At 38.4% G+C, this 12,820-nt stretch overlaps 2 protein-coding genes across 2 annotated transcripts; both read right to left on the reverse strand.

The window, feature by feature from the left end:
* Positions 1-1,551: 1,551 nt before the first annotated feature.
* Positions 1,552-4,761, reverse strand: LOC145907153 (2-amino-3-ketobutyrate coenzyme A ligase, mitochondrial-like). The gene is made up of 8 exons (XM_082994585.1): positions 4,674-4,761; positions 4,254-4,398; positions 3,600-3,735; positions 2,814-3,100; positions 2,178-2,260; positions 1,951-2,122; positions 1,762-1,880; positions 1,552-1,703 (listed from the first exon to the last, which is right to left on the reverse strand). The coding sequence occupies exons 1-8, from the start codon at positions 4,759-4,761 to the stop codon at positions 1,552-1,554; spliced, it is 1,182 nt and encodes a 393-aa protein (XP_082850711.1).
* A 2,446-nt stretch (positions 4,762-7,207) lies between these two features.
* LOC145907154 (arylalkylamine N-acetyltransferase 1-like) lies at positions 7,208-8,494 on the reverse strand. Its single transcript, XM_082994586.1, has 4 exons — positions 8,315-8,494; positions 8,038-8,175; positions 7,460-7,584; positions 7,208-7,403 (listed from the first exon to the last, which is right to left on the reverse strand). Exons 1-4 carry the CDS (start codon positions 8,492-8,494, stop codon positions 7,208-7,210), a joined length of 639 nt encoding a protein of 212 aa, XP_082850712.1.
* Positions 8,495-12,820: the final 4,326 nt, after the last annotated feature.

A 12,820-nucleotide genomic window follows, 5' to 3' on the forward strand; every position in this document is an offset into this window, starting at 1 on the left:
TCATGTGCGTTTCAAGAACCGATTTATATGGGAAACTCTTTCCGCACAACTTGCAATAGTGAGGTTTTTGCTTGTGGTGAACCACAGTAACGTGCGATTTAAGGCTGGAAACGTAGGTGTAGGATTTTTCGCAAATATAGCAACGGTGTGACTTCACACCTAAATGCAGGTCCGTGTGGTCTTTGAAGCCCTGCTTCAAAACACAACAAATACCTTTTTCGCAATAAACTTCTCATATTTTCCTTTTCACTGCTGACCCTGCAATTATTTCACCAGATGCCGCTATCATGGCAAACAAGGGATCTAAAAAGAAAAAGGTTTGTGAGGTGTTAGCCTGTCAGGTGCTTTCATGTGCTTTCATGTTATATCCCCGGGGCATAGAAGAATCCGTATGTCCATTGAATTTTTTACTACCATCAAAATCAAACTAGAAAATGAAACACTCTTTCCAGGCACCTATATCAAAAGGAAGGTTAATTAATCGTTTTATACAATACTATACTTAAGGTTAATGTGAACCATGTTCCAAATTTAAAGTCATAATAATGGTTATACCAAGCCATCCGCAAATTCAATAATTCCGCTAATGTGAATTTTACTGATCTTTAATCAAAAATCTTTTAACATGGATTTGAAGGTGCTGTGTCACTGCACAAGAATGCTTTGTGTTGGGGAAACATAATTTAGGTTTAATTGGGTAGACGTGATGTTCAGAATTCAAGCATCGAGCAGCATTTCCCGGTGCGCTCAACGCAATTTAAAGATTTTTCCACATCTCGAACAGGTATTGTCACAACTGGAGTGATGCCATTTAGATGATGACGCCAAGATGTGCTTTAGTTCTTCTTAAATTTGGTTAAAATTAGAATGTGCGACTGCCTTTAACTTTGTCGTGTTTTCTGAACATATGCAGACAAATACTGTACTTATCCCGCTATAGTCCAGGGGTACTCCTGACACTTTTAACTGCTTAGTATATTGTCTCTAAGTGTTCGATGAGTGTACTAATGTTTATTGACTGTATTATGCACCGACAGAGTATTATTTTGTGGAAATAACGTAGGCTACAACATGTTAGTGATGTGTATTCAGCTTTGGTTAAGGTGTAGTGTCAGCAAAATGTTGCCTGTAGGCGTATAACAGCTGTGTATGGATGGAAAATAAAAAACATTCAATACGGAAAAATATCAATCAACCAATGGTTCTCAACGTTTTGTGATTCTTGTACCACATACAATATATCTTAGAGTCCATAGCCCTCTGTTCATCATTCAAAAACTAACATAGTAAGCAAGTTATTAAAATATTAGTGTAAAGTTGTCAGTCAAAAACGGCAACGCAACTGAGCCCTGGATTTTTTCAGTTGTTTTATCAAAATAAAATAAAATGACTATTTCAACAAAATATTTTACATTTAGTTCTATATCGAAACGAGAGGATTCAAATGGAAAATGGTAATCAAGTGAAAGAGGCCTCGAGCGAAAAAGTTTAGAAAGTACTGTAATACATTGTTGTGATTGGTCCGAATGTCATAAAACAGGGGTCTTAAGTTTATGGCAAAACTTTGTGCTTTTTTCCAGATTTGATAAAGGCTTCAATACATTTGTCGATATCTTCGTAAGTATGCAGTGCAGAGATTTGAACACGTATTCTCGACTTACCTAGAGGTACTACAGGGTATTCAATTCCCAAAACAAACACACCTGTGTATGGAAAAAAGTTTAAATAACTCCCCAAACAGTTACAAATATCTATGCAAACCCTCTTGGTGGAGGTCGTTCATCATATCACGAATTTTCTTTTCATCAATCATTACTGGACATAATGGGTGATCACCACCGAGGATTGTAAATCCAGCTTCGGTCATACGATGCCGGAATCTTTACATGTGAAAATATTCATGTACGCCCAACAGGCGTTCTACTGTCAATTTTTTTTGTACCAAATTACCTCTTAGACTTTTCCATAACCGTCTTAGCAAGTTCATTATTGTCCATGAGTAAGTCGACAGCTTTGCTCGCACAACTAGCAACTAGGGGCGGTAGAGAGACTGTGCCGAGATACGTGCGGGATGCTTTTCTCAAAAACTCTATGAGGGGTTTTGGTCCTGTTGTGTAACCGCCTGAGGAAAATGGTATGTTTTTTTTTGTTTTAAGTAACGTAATTTCACCCTTTACCCGATCCACACCCAAATGCCTTTCCCAAGGTCGAATTAATCAAATTTATTTTGCCACTAACTCCAAGCAGTTCGTCTGTACCCCTGCAATGGAAAGGATAAGCAGAGTTTGTTGCCAGGTATTAAATTTTTTAAGACGTTTAATGTAGAAACAACATTTGCGTATGTTGTCACGCTTAAAGTGATTTGTTTGTTTTAATGCTCGCCGTAAATATTTTCATTTCTATTTTAGTCACAACATGAAGGGAGAATACAACATTTTGTTTCCCGCAGGCTTTGGCCCAAAATACGTCAACATCCATAGCAAATATTCTTCAAAAGATTTGGAACATCCTATTCATGGCAAGTATTACAACATCCATAACAATATAGAATTAATTGCGGAGTGGCCTTATTATCTAAGGTTTCCAAACCTTACGGTACGCGGACCCCCATGCGCGAATCTTTCATTTTCTAGGCCTCCATGTGTTGAACGTAATAGAAAACAAAAACACGTATTTTCGCAACAACCTGAAAGAACTTGCGAAATAACTCGCCATGTATTCTTAGACCTCATGTTTAGAAAATCCATTATAAGTGATCATTCTACTTTATTAATGATCGTATTAAATTAAAAGAAACTACATAAAAGAATGACCTGCCAGTGTCTCCGAATAAACCTGTGGCGTGGCATTCATCAATAAACACCATGGCGTCATATTTGTCTGCCAGATTGCAAATTTCCACCAATGGAGCAAAATCACCATCCATAGAAAAAACACCATCGGTTGCAATTAGACGATGTCTGCTTTTTTCTGCATCCTTTAATTTTTGTTCGAGGTCCTCCATGTCGAGGTGCTTATATTTGTACTTTGTGGCCTTACAAAGGCGAATGCCATCGATGATGGAGACATGGTTCAGCTCATCAGAAAAAACTGCATCTTTCTAGCAAAGGTTTGCAACAGTAAAATTGTGGATTCAATACCTGATGAAATATTGCTGATTGGCAGACGAAATGTCGTAACAATACAGCACGTAAATTTTATGCCAGAAGAGCAGTACATTTTAAATTGTAAAGATACTGTTTTAACATTGGGTCGGATTATGGTAATGCTTAATGCACGAAACTTGAAATACACACCGTTCAAATTTTAATGGACTCATGAATAGTGTTAGGAAACGTACATTTTCGTTTATCCCGTCGCATTGGGGCTTTGATGTTATGCAGCAGTGTCTGTCGTTATACCCACGTTATAACGCCCCTATTCGGGAATAACCTAACATTTATATATGACGTATAAGGTAAGAATTGTTTATACTTGGATAATATTTCGAAAAAAGGCAAGCCTATCAGACGCTGCTGATCTCATGTTTCTCTGGAAAACTTAAATACTAAAACATAACTATATGACAAATGGATATTGTGGTTGTACAAACGCAATACCTCTGACAATAGAGCTTGAAACAATCCAGTGTTAGCTGAATAGCAGTTTATGTACAACATAGTATCCTCTGTTCCGTGAAACTCGGAAATCTTTCTCTCCAACTCCTTGTGTATAGGCTGCGTACCACCAGTAAGACTATAAAATGTTCATTTATTATCCTAAGGGAAAATGTAATGAAGAAGACAGGCATCGGCCTATTCTGTTTGGTGGTACAGAAGGATCTGTATCTTAGGAATATAACTGACAGTTTTGTCAATCTTCAATACAAAACGAATAGCCAATACAAGCAACCGTACCATTTTGCCGGCTCGCCTGCAATTAACGCTGAAAATGATTGTAGCACAACAATCGAAACGTCTGTATCACGAAATTCTCGACTATTGCATTGGCTGTTTTGTTTGTATTGAAGATCTGTATCTTCTTGTCAGATGTCCAAAATTACTCACAAACGAGAGGCAGACGATAAATTAATATCTAAATAATTACACAAACAGAAGATGCCTTTAGGCAAAAGTAACATTTCTGTTCATTTTGCTGGTAAAATGTAGCACTGACCCTGATCGTCTGCCACTCTTTTGTAAACAATTCTGGATATGTTAAGTTGACGTTCCTTACGAAAGCATGTTTTTGCCTTAAAGATACCTCAAACTTACCGGGCCGAACTTGCGCCAACCCCGTAATCTCTCCAAGCTTGTTCTCCAGCAGCCAATACATCTGGGTGGCGGGACAAACCAAGGTAGTCACTTCCACAAAAGTTTATACATTCGCGACTGCTGTTTTCTAATCGCAATACAGCACCTGTAAATACGTTCTTGTTGTTGTGATAATCAGGATGTCAGGATGCTCGACGATTTAGTAACGTAAAAATAGAAGCACCGCTTTGGAATTTAGAAACTTAATGTGAAAATATATCTAGGCATGTGTTTAATCGTTTATTTATGTTAAGTCACTGTTGTAGGCATAAAACAGTATTTTTAAGATGAAATTAAAAGCTCTTTCATTTGTCTTCGAAAACAATTTACTATAGTTTTTTCTGCAGCGAAAAAATTAATGAAATTTTAATGTTAACGTACCTTGTTTTCTTGTTGATACATGTTCCTGGTACAGGTCTTTGTTTTTTTTTCCAACAATACTGTTGGTCTGTCGTTTTATCCTTTCCATACTGTCTTCAGGCGAGTTAACTTTTGAAGAAATGCATCTACGCATTATTCACAGTTAGGCAACCACTGTTTCTTAATAATTTTCTTATGCAGCGGAAAGCAATTTGTTTCAATGGTAATCGTGTAAAAGTTATCTTAAATCACCAACGTGATTTATCACTAAAATAATGCATCCTCTTATATGACAACAAGGCAGACTCGCCCAATCGAAAAGGCATTTGGTTTTGTTTTTATATATACATGTGCTGATCGCTGATGCTGCCCTTTGCTTGAAATACCTTTGGTGGCTGCAAACCTCTCAATTAAGAATGCAACTGACTAAACTAATACCTCACATCATACAAATGTGTTATCTTTCATACTAAATATAATTGAAGGCAAAAGGGGGGCATTGGCCAGAATAATTTGGCAACCACTGTGTCAAGGCAAGTACGTAAATAATTATTAACCGAACATGATGAGCGCACTTAAAACTGTCGTTCGTGTTGCCATTGACACGAGGGCTTGTAAATTATTTACATTAGCTCTGCAAATCCTTTTTATTTTTCAAGCGTTTGAACCCAGGTTTTGTTTGTGGTATATTGGTCGAGCGTCTTGACCAACGTTGCCAATCGTCCGACCTCATGCTCTACCACACACAGGCAAAAACATGCCACTACTGCCAATGTTTGACGACACTGTTTCTTAAGTCTCTTAATTCTTTCTCTGATTGGCACTCTTTTGTAAAAGACTGACTTTTGTAATGTAAACAGTACACAAGCTTTCGCGATTTTCCCTCGCTTCGTCAGGTGTAAATGAACACAATGCGATACAAAAAAACAAGCGCAAGGCGGTCGAAGAAAAAAGGCACTGTAAACGATAAGCTGCCGTTAGTGGGCGCCGTCACCTTGCGTCATCGTTCCTGCGGCATCGTTGTGTTGATAATGGCTCATGAATCCCCAATCTCTGTTGAGCCCATCTTTGATGGCGTTGAAGCGGTTAATGTGGTGTTGCTCGGCCGTCTCCCTTGCTAGTCTTGATTTCCCTTTGACTTTTGGCAAGACCATTACCCGCATGTCGTCCACGCTATGTTTGGGCTCGTTGAAGTGTGCCCCTACTGGCTTTTCAGTGTTATTATGTCGGACATCGTTCTTGTGGCCATATATTGTATTGAACGAATGTGTTAGGTTTAATACTGTGGTATGCTCCGGGTAACAAAGACACACCTTTAAAGTAAAGATATCAGTCACAGTTCCGCACCCACAAACGTAACTTGCCTTCAGGGGAAGTATTTTTTTTCAATTTATACGACAGAGCGGAAGCACTAAGCGACAACTTTTCGTTGGTGACGTACGCACGAGCGTACACCGGTTTCAACGCGAGCGGACCAATTATTTCCTGCATAAAGTAACTGTTGGCTTATATTCTGTATTCCGCGTTCATCTCGTATTATTTCTTAATATGTATCGCTGCTGAAACGCCAGTTAAAGTGTATATGACGCGGCCATGGCAACTTTGCGTAAAACTAAAGGTACATCTACAAAAAACATATATCCAAAGTTTTTTTGTTCTACGTCAACTAAAAAATGTAGAAAACTGCACGAAAAGTAACGGCGACCGAAAATCGTCAACCTTTTGCGATGTGGCAAAAATGCATTGTTTAGATAGGAGAAGGCACGCCCGACCCGTACACCAAGAATAAAACCTGATCGGGTTTCGTGCCCAGGACATCCTGGGTTCAAATCCCGGTGTGGTCAAAAAAAAGAAGGCTCCTTATATTCCAGATATCGAATAGTTTTCATAGGAGAATCCACAGATTACGTTATCTCAAAGGTCAGGACAAGGTTTTCCATCACACAAAAATATGTCACTGTGACGTCACAAACTATTTATCCCTAATAACCGGAGGACCAAAGAGCATAGCAGCAACGACTTTACTCTGTACTTCGATAAGACGGGGATGTTGCGTTTCTTTCCTCAGTGATATTACATGACGTCATTTTGGGTGTGATGTTCATACTTTTGTACTTTACTTTTGTGTTGACTTTAATTTGATGATTCCAACATTTCTAGTATCGAACTATATTGCGAAAAATGCATTGGCGGTTGATTGTGGCGAATTAAAAAAAAATCATTTGTGACGCGAACTCGTAGGCAACGCTACTGCCAGGCAAAAAAAGGTACTATGACAGAATTACTGTGTTGTATAATCAGCTAACTTGGTCGTCGGCCTTTCTCGGCGGTCTTTGCCAGCCTCAAAATTAAATTAACCTACTTCTATCGACATTCTGAAAGAAGCAGTTACTAGATGTATTAAATGTAGCCGCCCCCAAAACTATGCATTGTTTTGGCTAAAGCAACCATGGAGATATATTTATTCCCGCTACGTTTCGCTTCAATCAATTTTCACAAGTTGCCATCTTTATTTATTATTTGTCATGGTTATTTGAAGTTTAGACAAAATAATTTTATTCAAGACACATGATTTTTGTCGGTGGTTGCTTTTCAATCCCAGCTGGGTGGTTATTTCCTTCCTCATCCCAAACGAAACCCATTTTATTGATGTATTTTGCTCCAGCATTTACGAGAGCTTTTTCAGCGTATTGCGATGAACAGACAACAATATATAAGCTGCAACCTGCTTGCCGTACCAGCTCCATTTGTCTGCAATAAGAGTTTTTTTTATTATTACAAGGTTTTAATTTTACACCAGCACTTACTTCTTGAATAAAGCTTCGGCAATTCCAAGTCTGGTGTAGGTTTGTGTGACGCACATTATTAACCCACGAACATAATCTCTGTCTCCTGCGTAGGCATTGATGTATTTTGTTGATTGATTGATCATCTTCGATGTAAAGAATATAATAAATCCCAATTATTAAAGTTTCACAGGCATAGCATGCAGCTAAGCTAAGCAGGATCAGACACTGGTTTGAACTCAAAACGCTGGGCTCACGCTCTAGCAACAGAGCTACGGTTGAACGGGGCATATTGTTGTCAACGTTCACCACCAGGCAACCTTCGCATAAACGTATGTAATCTCTACCACTATATCAGACAACGCAAAAGTGTTTCATTCAATCGCATGATTGTCAGGATCGTCCCACCGCGCAGGTCCGTACATGGCGATCACAGATATCGTATCTCAAGTTTTGCTGATATTTTAGGTAAAGATATATAGTGTATGAGCTAATAGTTTATCTGTTTGAGAAGTTTGCAGTAAAACATCATTAAATTTGAACCAAGCTAAAAACTTAATGTGAATTAAGTAGTCAGCACTAATCCTCGTAAAACTTACCTCAAAATACTGGGACACTTTGGGAGACATATCATGCACGGACAGTTGAAAGTTCCGTTTGTAAACGATGCAAATTCCACATATTTTTCCACTTTTCACGTCGTACGCGCAAAGTCCAGGTGTTCTGAGGTAATGGTCCTGTTCGCACAATTAACAATAATCTTTAAAGTCGTTACATTATTTTCATGTGCAAGAAACAAAATTGAAGATAGAATATAGGAAATCAACGTTTATTGTTTCCAGTGAACTTAATAGATTCAAAGGATAATTTGCCAACCTTAATGATTTTAACAAACAAAGTTACGTCATCTTCTGAGAGCTGAAGTTTAACAGCAAATGGTTCAAGTGAGTAATATTGTTGTAGCAGTTTGTCGATTTCTGGCAGATCATCTTCAGTGGTTTGCCTCCAAGATATCAAGTAACTTGAATTTTTTAATTTTAGAACATTTTTGCTCATGTTCAATTGAGATTTATTTTAACCAACTTGCAGGAAAAGTTACAACTAATGTATCAAGGTACCTAAAACGATCCTGCAATTGTACCAACCAGAGATTTTCTACATATAAAAATTGTTTGGTTGACCAAAACTGCTGTGCGGAAAACTGATTTCCTACCATCAGTACAGGAGGTGGCCGTTTATATTATACGAAACAACCTAACAACCTTTGAGATCTTAAGAACTTTAGAAATAAGAAATTAAAGTTTTTTTCAAAAGGAACAAAATGCTGAATATAATAAAAAAACTTTTGTCCAACATTAACCTAAAAAACTTAGGCTTTTATGCTGACTTAGCTTTTCATCCGGCCCCAAAAGAACAAAATACTAAATGTATTTGACGGTGATTGTATAGTCACCACAAAGTGGAAGTCTTTGCTTGGCCGTTTGGTCGGCAAAGTCGTCTGCTAGTCACGCCAGCTGTACTGATGAGACCTTATAGGTCAAAACAGTTGCCCATCTGTATGCAGCTTACACTATTTATATATCATATGCAATTTTGTTCTCATTTTCTTTTCTCATTTTCTGAATTTAAATCTGATCAGCTTTCAGATACATTCCCAACAGAGACAACAAGGTCGACCCCACATTTCAAAATACCAGCCATGGATAGAACTGATACAGGAGTATCCAACATATCTTCTAGTCTAAGGAAGTTAATAATATTTGTCAAGTCCAGTTTCCCTATTTCACAGTTGTTCTCTTCTTTGTGGCAAACGCCATCTGGGGCCATAGATATAGAAACACAAAACAACGAACACGCAGCAAAGTTCTTAATGTAAAGCATTTTTAGTGATTTATGCTTTTGTAAACAATATAACACATTCTGTTTATCGTTGGGGTATCAGAAGTGAATGTAACCAAAGTTTCGCTTATTTGGCACGCGAACAGCTTGATGTAGTGTAAACTTCACTCAAGCGTTCGTAGGCGCGCACCGAAGCGTGTCGATTGCTTTTTTTGATGTTTAAATTGGTGCTTTGTGGAACTTTCTTTCCTTGGTTAATATTGTATGCTTCCTAAATGCGGTCAGATATGTGTCATTTGAAAAAAATGCCTTTTAGGCATTGAGTATGGTTCCGTTTATAATTATAATAAGTTAGTAATTTGTTACAAAATACACGTCCAACCATAAGGTGGTGGTGATGACAGCCTAATACCAAACAACTTCGTGTTGTAGGTTACTTACGACATACCTGGTAGCTGCACAGAAAACTAATCAATAAAGAATGCTGCTGTGTGCATTCAGAGTATATATCATACCAAACATTTGTATAACGTTTACCTAAAACACATAAACCTGAGCACCAGGAACGTAGTTCTTTGATTTAAACCACTATAACATATTAATTAAACATAGCTATAGCCCGTCTTTCTAATAGACACTGTACTCGATCAAGCGCCAACGGAAATCTTTAAACTTTATTTCACCACAACTTGCTGAAATCATATATTGCTAAATAAAGTCTCGTGAAAATCTAAATTTTTTTCAGCACTACCTAGACTCTGCTGTACAACTGACTAAGTTGTCGTGGTTTGATATCTAAGCACGTGCAGACTTTGCTGAATTCTACTTGTGCGGTTATCACGCTTGGTCAACAGCCCATCACATGCCATGTGTTCAGGCAAATCGGAAATAAGAGCAAAATTTACTTGCGACAGGATGGGCTTTATTTCCATATTCTTAATAATAAGGAAAACATATCATAACCATTTAATTCAATTCAAACAATTCATCAAAGGAGATATTTGATGAAAAAATAAATTTATTTAAAGTACTTGTGACACGGAAAAATAAAACATATTCATAACTAATCTAAGAGATGGTCATACCTTTAAAATATTTTTATCGAAAAAAGTAGCTTGACACGGCGACTATAGTTTCTGAGATACAGCTGATCAAGGTCGCATTTTTACCCCTGCAAACGAAATCGTGCGAAAGCTAGATTATTGTTGCGTGACGTCACAGAAGTCCCTTTTATCGTGCGAGTGCTGTCAAAACTTGTTTGTGTAGTTTTGCATTAAACAGGGCATAACAAGTGAACACGTGCAACAAACGAATTTTGATGTTAATTTGAGTGAAAAACCGTCTGCATTTTTGCAAATTCATGTGAAAACCGTCTAAAAATTCGAGCATTTTGCACGCAGACAAATCAAGCGTACATCGCTATTCCCATTTATTCAAAAGTAAGTCGTTTGCCTGATGCTGGCAATAATTTTCAATGTGACTAAAATGGTGATCCCATGGAATATTGGACGATCATTCGTAACTTCAAAGCACATGTTGCTGCTAAGTTTCATTCAGAAGAGTTGTGTTTGGTTTATCTATTGCAACATTGTGATGATAAAGTGCGATTAAAAATTGACCACTTAACAAAAAGACCTGTCGAGGGTTACCGTCAAGCCCGTCATACCCGTCAAAAGCTTTTCCGGAGCACGGACAGCCCCACATTATTGCAAATACTTGTGAGAAGCATCTCAAGAAGAGTCGTTTTAAGGTGATCAACCAGACAAGGCTGATGCAATTTGCAGACCTGCTGGAAGGTGTCTTTCTACGTTGAAGGACATCAACGAATATGTTGGTTTGAACTCACTCAATACGATGTTGCAGCGGATCGACAAGTTGACTTACCGCTTACTGGAACGATGGATTAAACGATCGGTTGAAGTTCTTCATCGAACAAATCGCGAAGCCATGTTTATACATTTCGTTCGGTTTGTTTTGAATCGTGCTGAGGTGGAAATTCTCTTTACGGCAGTAGGATTATGGGATCTAGACGTGACAAGGAGTTCGTTTAGCCTATAAGAAAGACTAAAGCAGTTGCGTCGCTGTTGACCCGATAGAAGTTCAACAGCTTCAAATGGAAAGGTCATCGCTTCATGGCTTGGCAAAGTGCTTCGACTTAAAGCGCAAAACGTATTCCGAACGAATATAGTTTGTTACCGGAAAAAATGCGAGGGAAAGGGTTGTTCAAGTCACTACCATCATACTTTGCTGCACAAACGCGTCCTAAATGTGAAGCCAGAGACTGCAGCGTCGCCTGTTGTACCAGAGAAGGTTGCTTCGTACTCATTGATAACCTCTTCCAGTGGCGAAGAGTGTTCTGAGGACGTGTATCAGTGCGTAGTTCCGGTCCAAGTAAAATACAAGGGCCGAAAGGTTTTGACTTACGCGTTTTTTATTATCGGATCTACAGAAATCTGTTGAACAAAAGGTTTGTCGACGCTTTGGGCATGAAAGGTTAAGCAAAGGAGATTGTTCTACAAACCCTCACCGATGACGCTAGAGAGCATGCGGGTGTTTCAGAGAGTTTCTCTGTTTCCCCTGTGGGCGGTGGAGAGGAGATAGTTCTCCAGAAGGTGATATCCTTTGATGAAATTCCAGTACGACAAATCATGTTTTTACTCTCAAAGATCTCCTTGGCACAACACATTTACGCAACATAAATTTTCCATCAATCGAGGGAGGTACCGTAACGTTTTTAATTGGTTTGGATAATCCAGACGCGCTATTCATCCAGGAAATGCGTTAAGGTCCAAAAGACAAACCGTTTGCTGTCAAAACACCATTCGGATGGCACTGTTTGGTCCCTCTATGTTTCCGTCTGCTTTATCGAAATGTCAGCTGAACTTTGTTAAATCACGTCATAGCGTGGACGATATACGGGTAATGGTCTTGCAAAAAGTCAAAGGGAAATCAAGACTTGCAAGGAAAACGACCGAACAACACCACATTGATCGCTCCAGTTCCATCAACGACGGCCTCAACAGAGATTGGGGGTTCAAACACTACGATGCCGCAACACGACGATGCAAACTAACGAAAGCATATCGTTTCATAGTGCCTTTTTTCTTTCACTGCCTTGCGCTTGTTGGTTCTTCTTAAATTTGGTTGAAATTAGAAGGTGCGACGGCCTAACTTTGTCGTGTTTTCTGAACATATGCAGACAAATACTCTACTTATGCCGATATAGTCCAGGGATACTCCTGAGACTTTTAACTACTAAGTAGTCTCTAAGTGGTCGATGAGTCTACTTATCTTTATTGACTCTATTATGTACCGACAGAGTATTATATTGTGGAAATATAACTGCGTATAACTGCTGTATATGGAGCTGAGGTAACGATGGAAAATAAAAAAACATTCAATACGGAAAATAAATAAATCAGCCAATGGTTCTCAACGTTTTGTGATTCTTGTACCACATACAGTATATCTTAAAGTCCGTAGCCCTCTGTTCATCATTCAAAAACGAACATAGTAAGCAAGTTATAAAAATATTAGTGTAAA

Source organism: Ascidia mentula, chromosome 6, assembly GCF_947561715.1.
Source record: "Ascidia mentula chromosome 6, kaAscMent1.1, whole genome shotgun sequence".
Classification (NCBI taxonomy): Eukaryota; Metazoa; Chordata; class Ascidiacea; order Phlebobranchia; family Ascidiidae; genus Ascidia; species Ascidia mentula.

Coding starts and splice junctions, on each gene's coding strand:
- LOC145907153 (XM_082994585.1), bottom strand. CDS start 4,761: ATGGAAAGGATAAAACGACAGACCAACAGTATTGTTGGAAAAAAAAAC. Junction 3,101..3,599: donor TTCAAGCTCTATTGTCAGAG/GTATTGCGTTTG, acceptor AACCTTTGCTAG/AAAGATGCAGTTTTTTCTGA. Junction 2,261..2,813: donor TTATTCGGAGACACTGGCAG/GTCATTCTTTTA, acceptor TTTCCATTGCAG/GGGTACAGACGAACTGCTTG.
- LOC145907154 (XM_082994586.1), bottom strand. CDS start 8,494: ATGAGCAAAAATGTTCTAAAATTAAAAAATTCAAGTTACTTGATATCT. Junction 8,176..8,314: donor TGTTTGTTAAAATCATTAAG/GTTGGCAAATTA, acceptor TTGTGCGAACAG/GACCATTACCTCAGAACACC. Junction 7,585..8,037: donor AAGTGTCCCAGTATTTTGAG/GTAAGTTTTACG, acceptor TTTACATCGAAG/ATGATCAATCAATCAACAAA.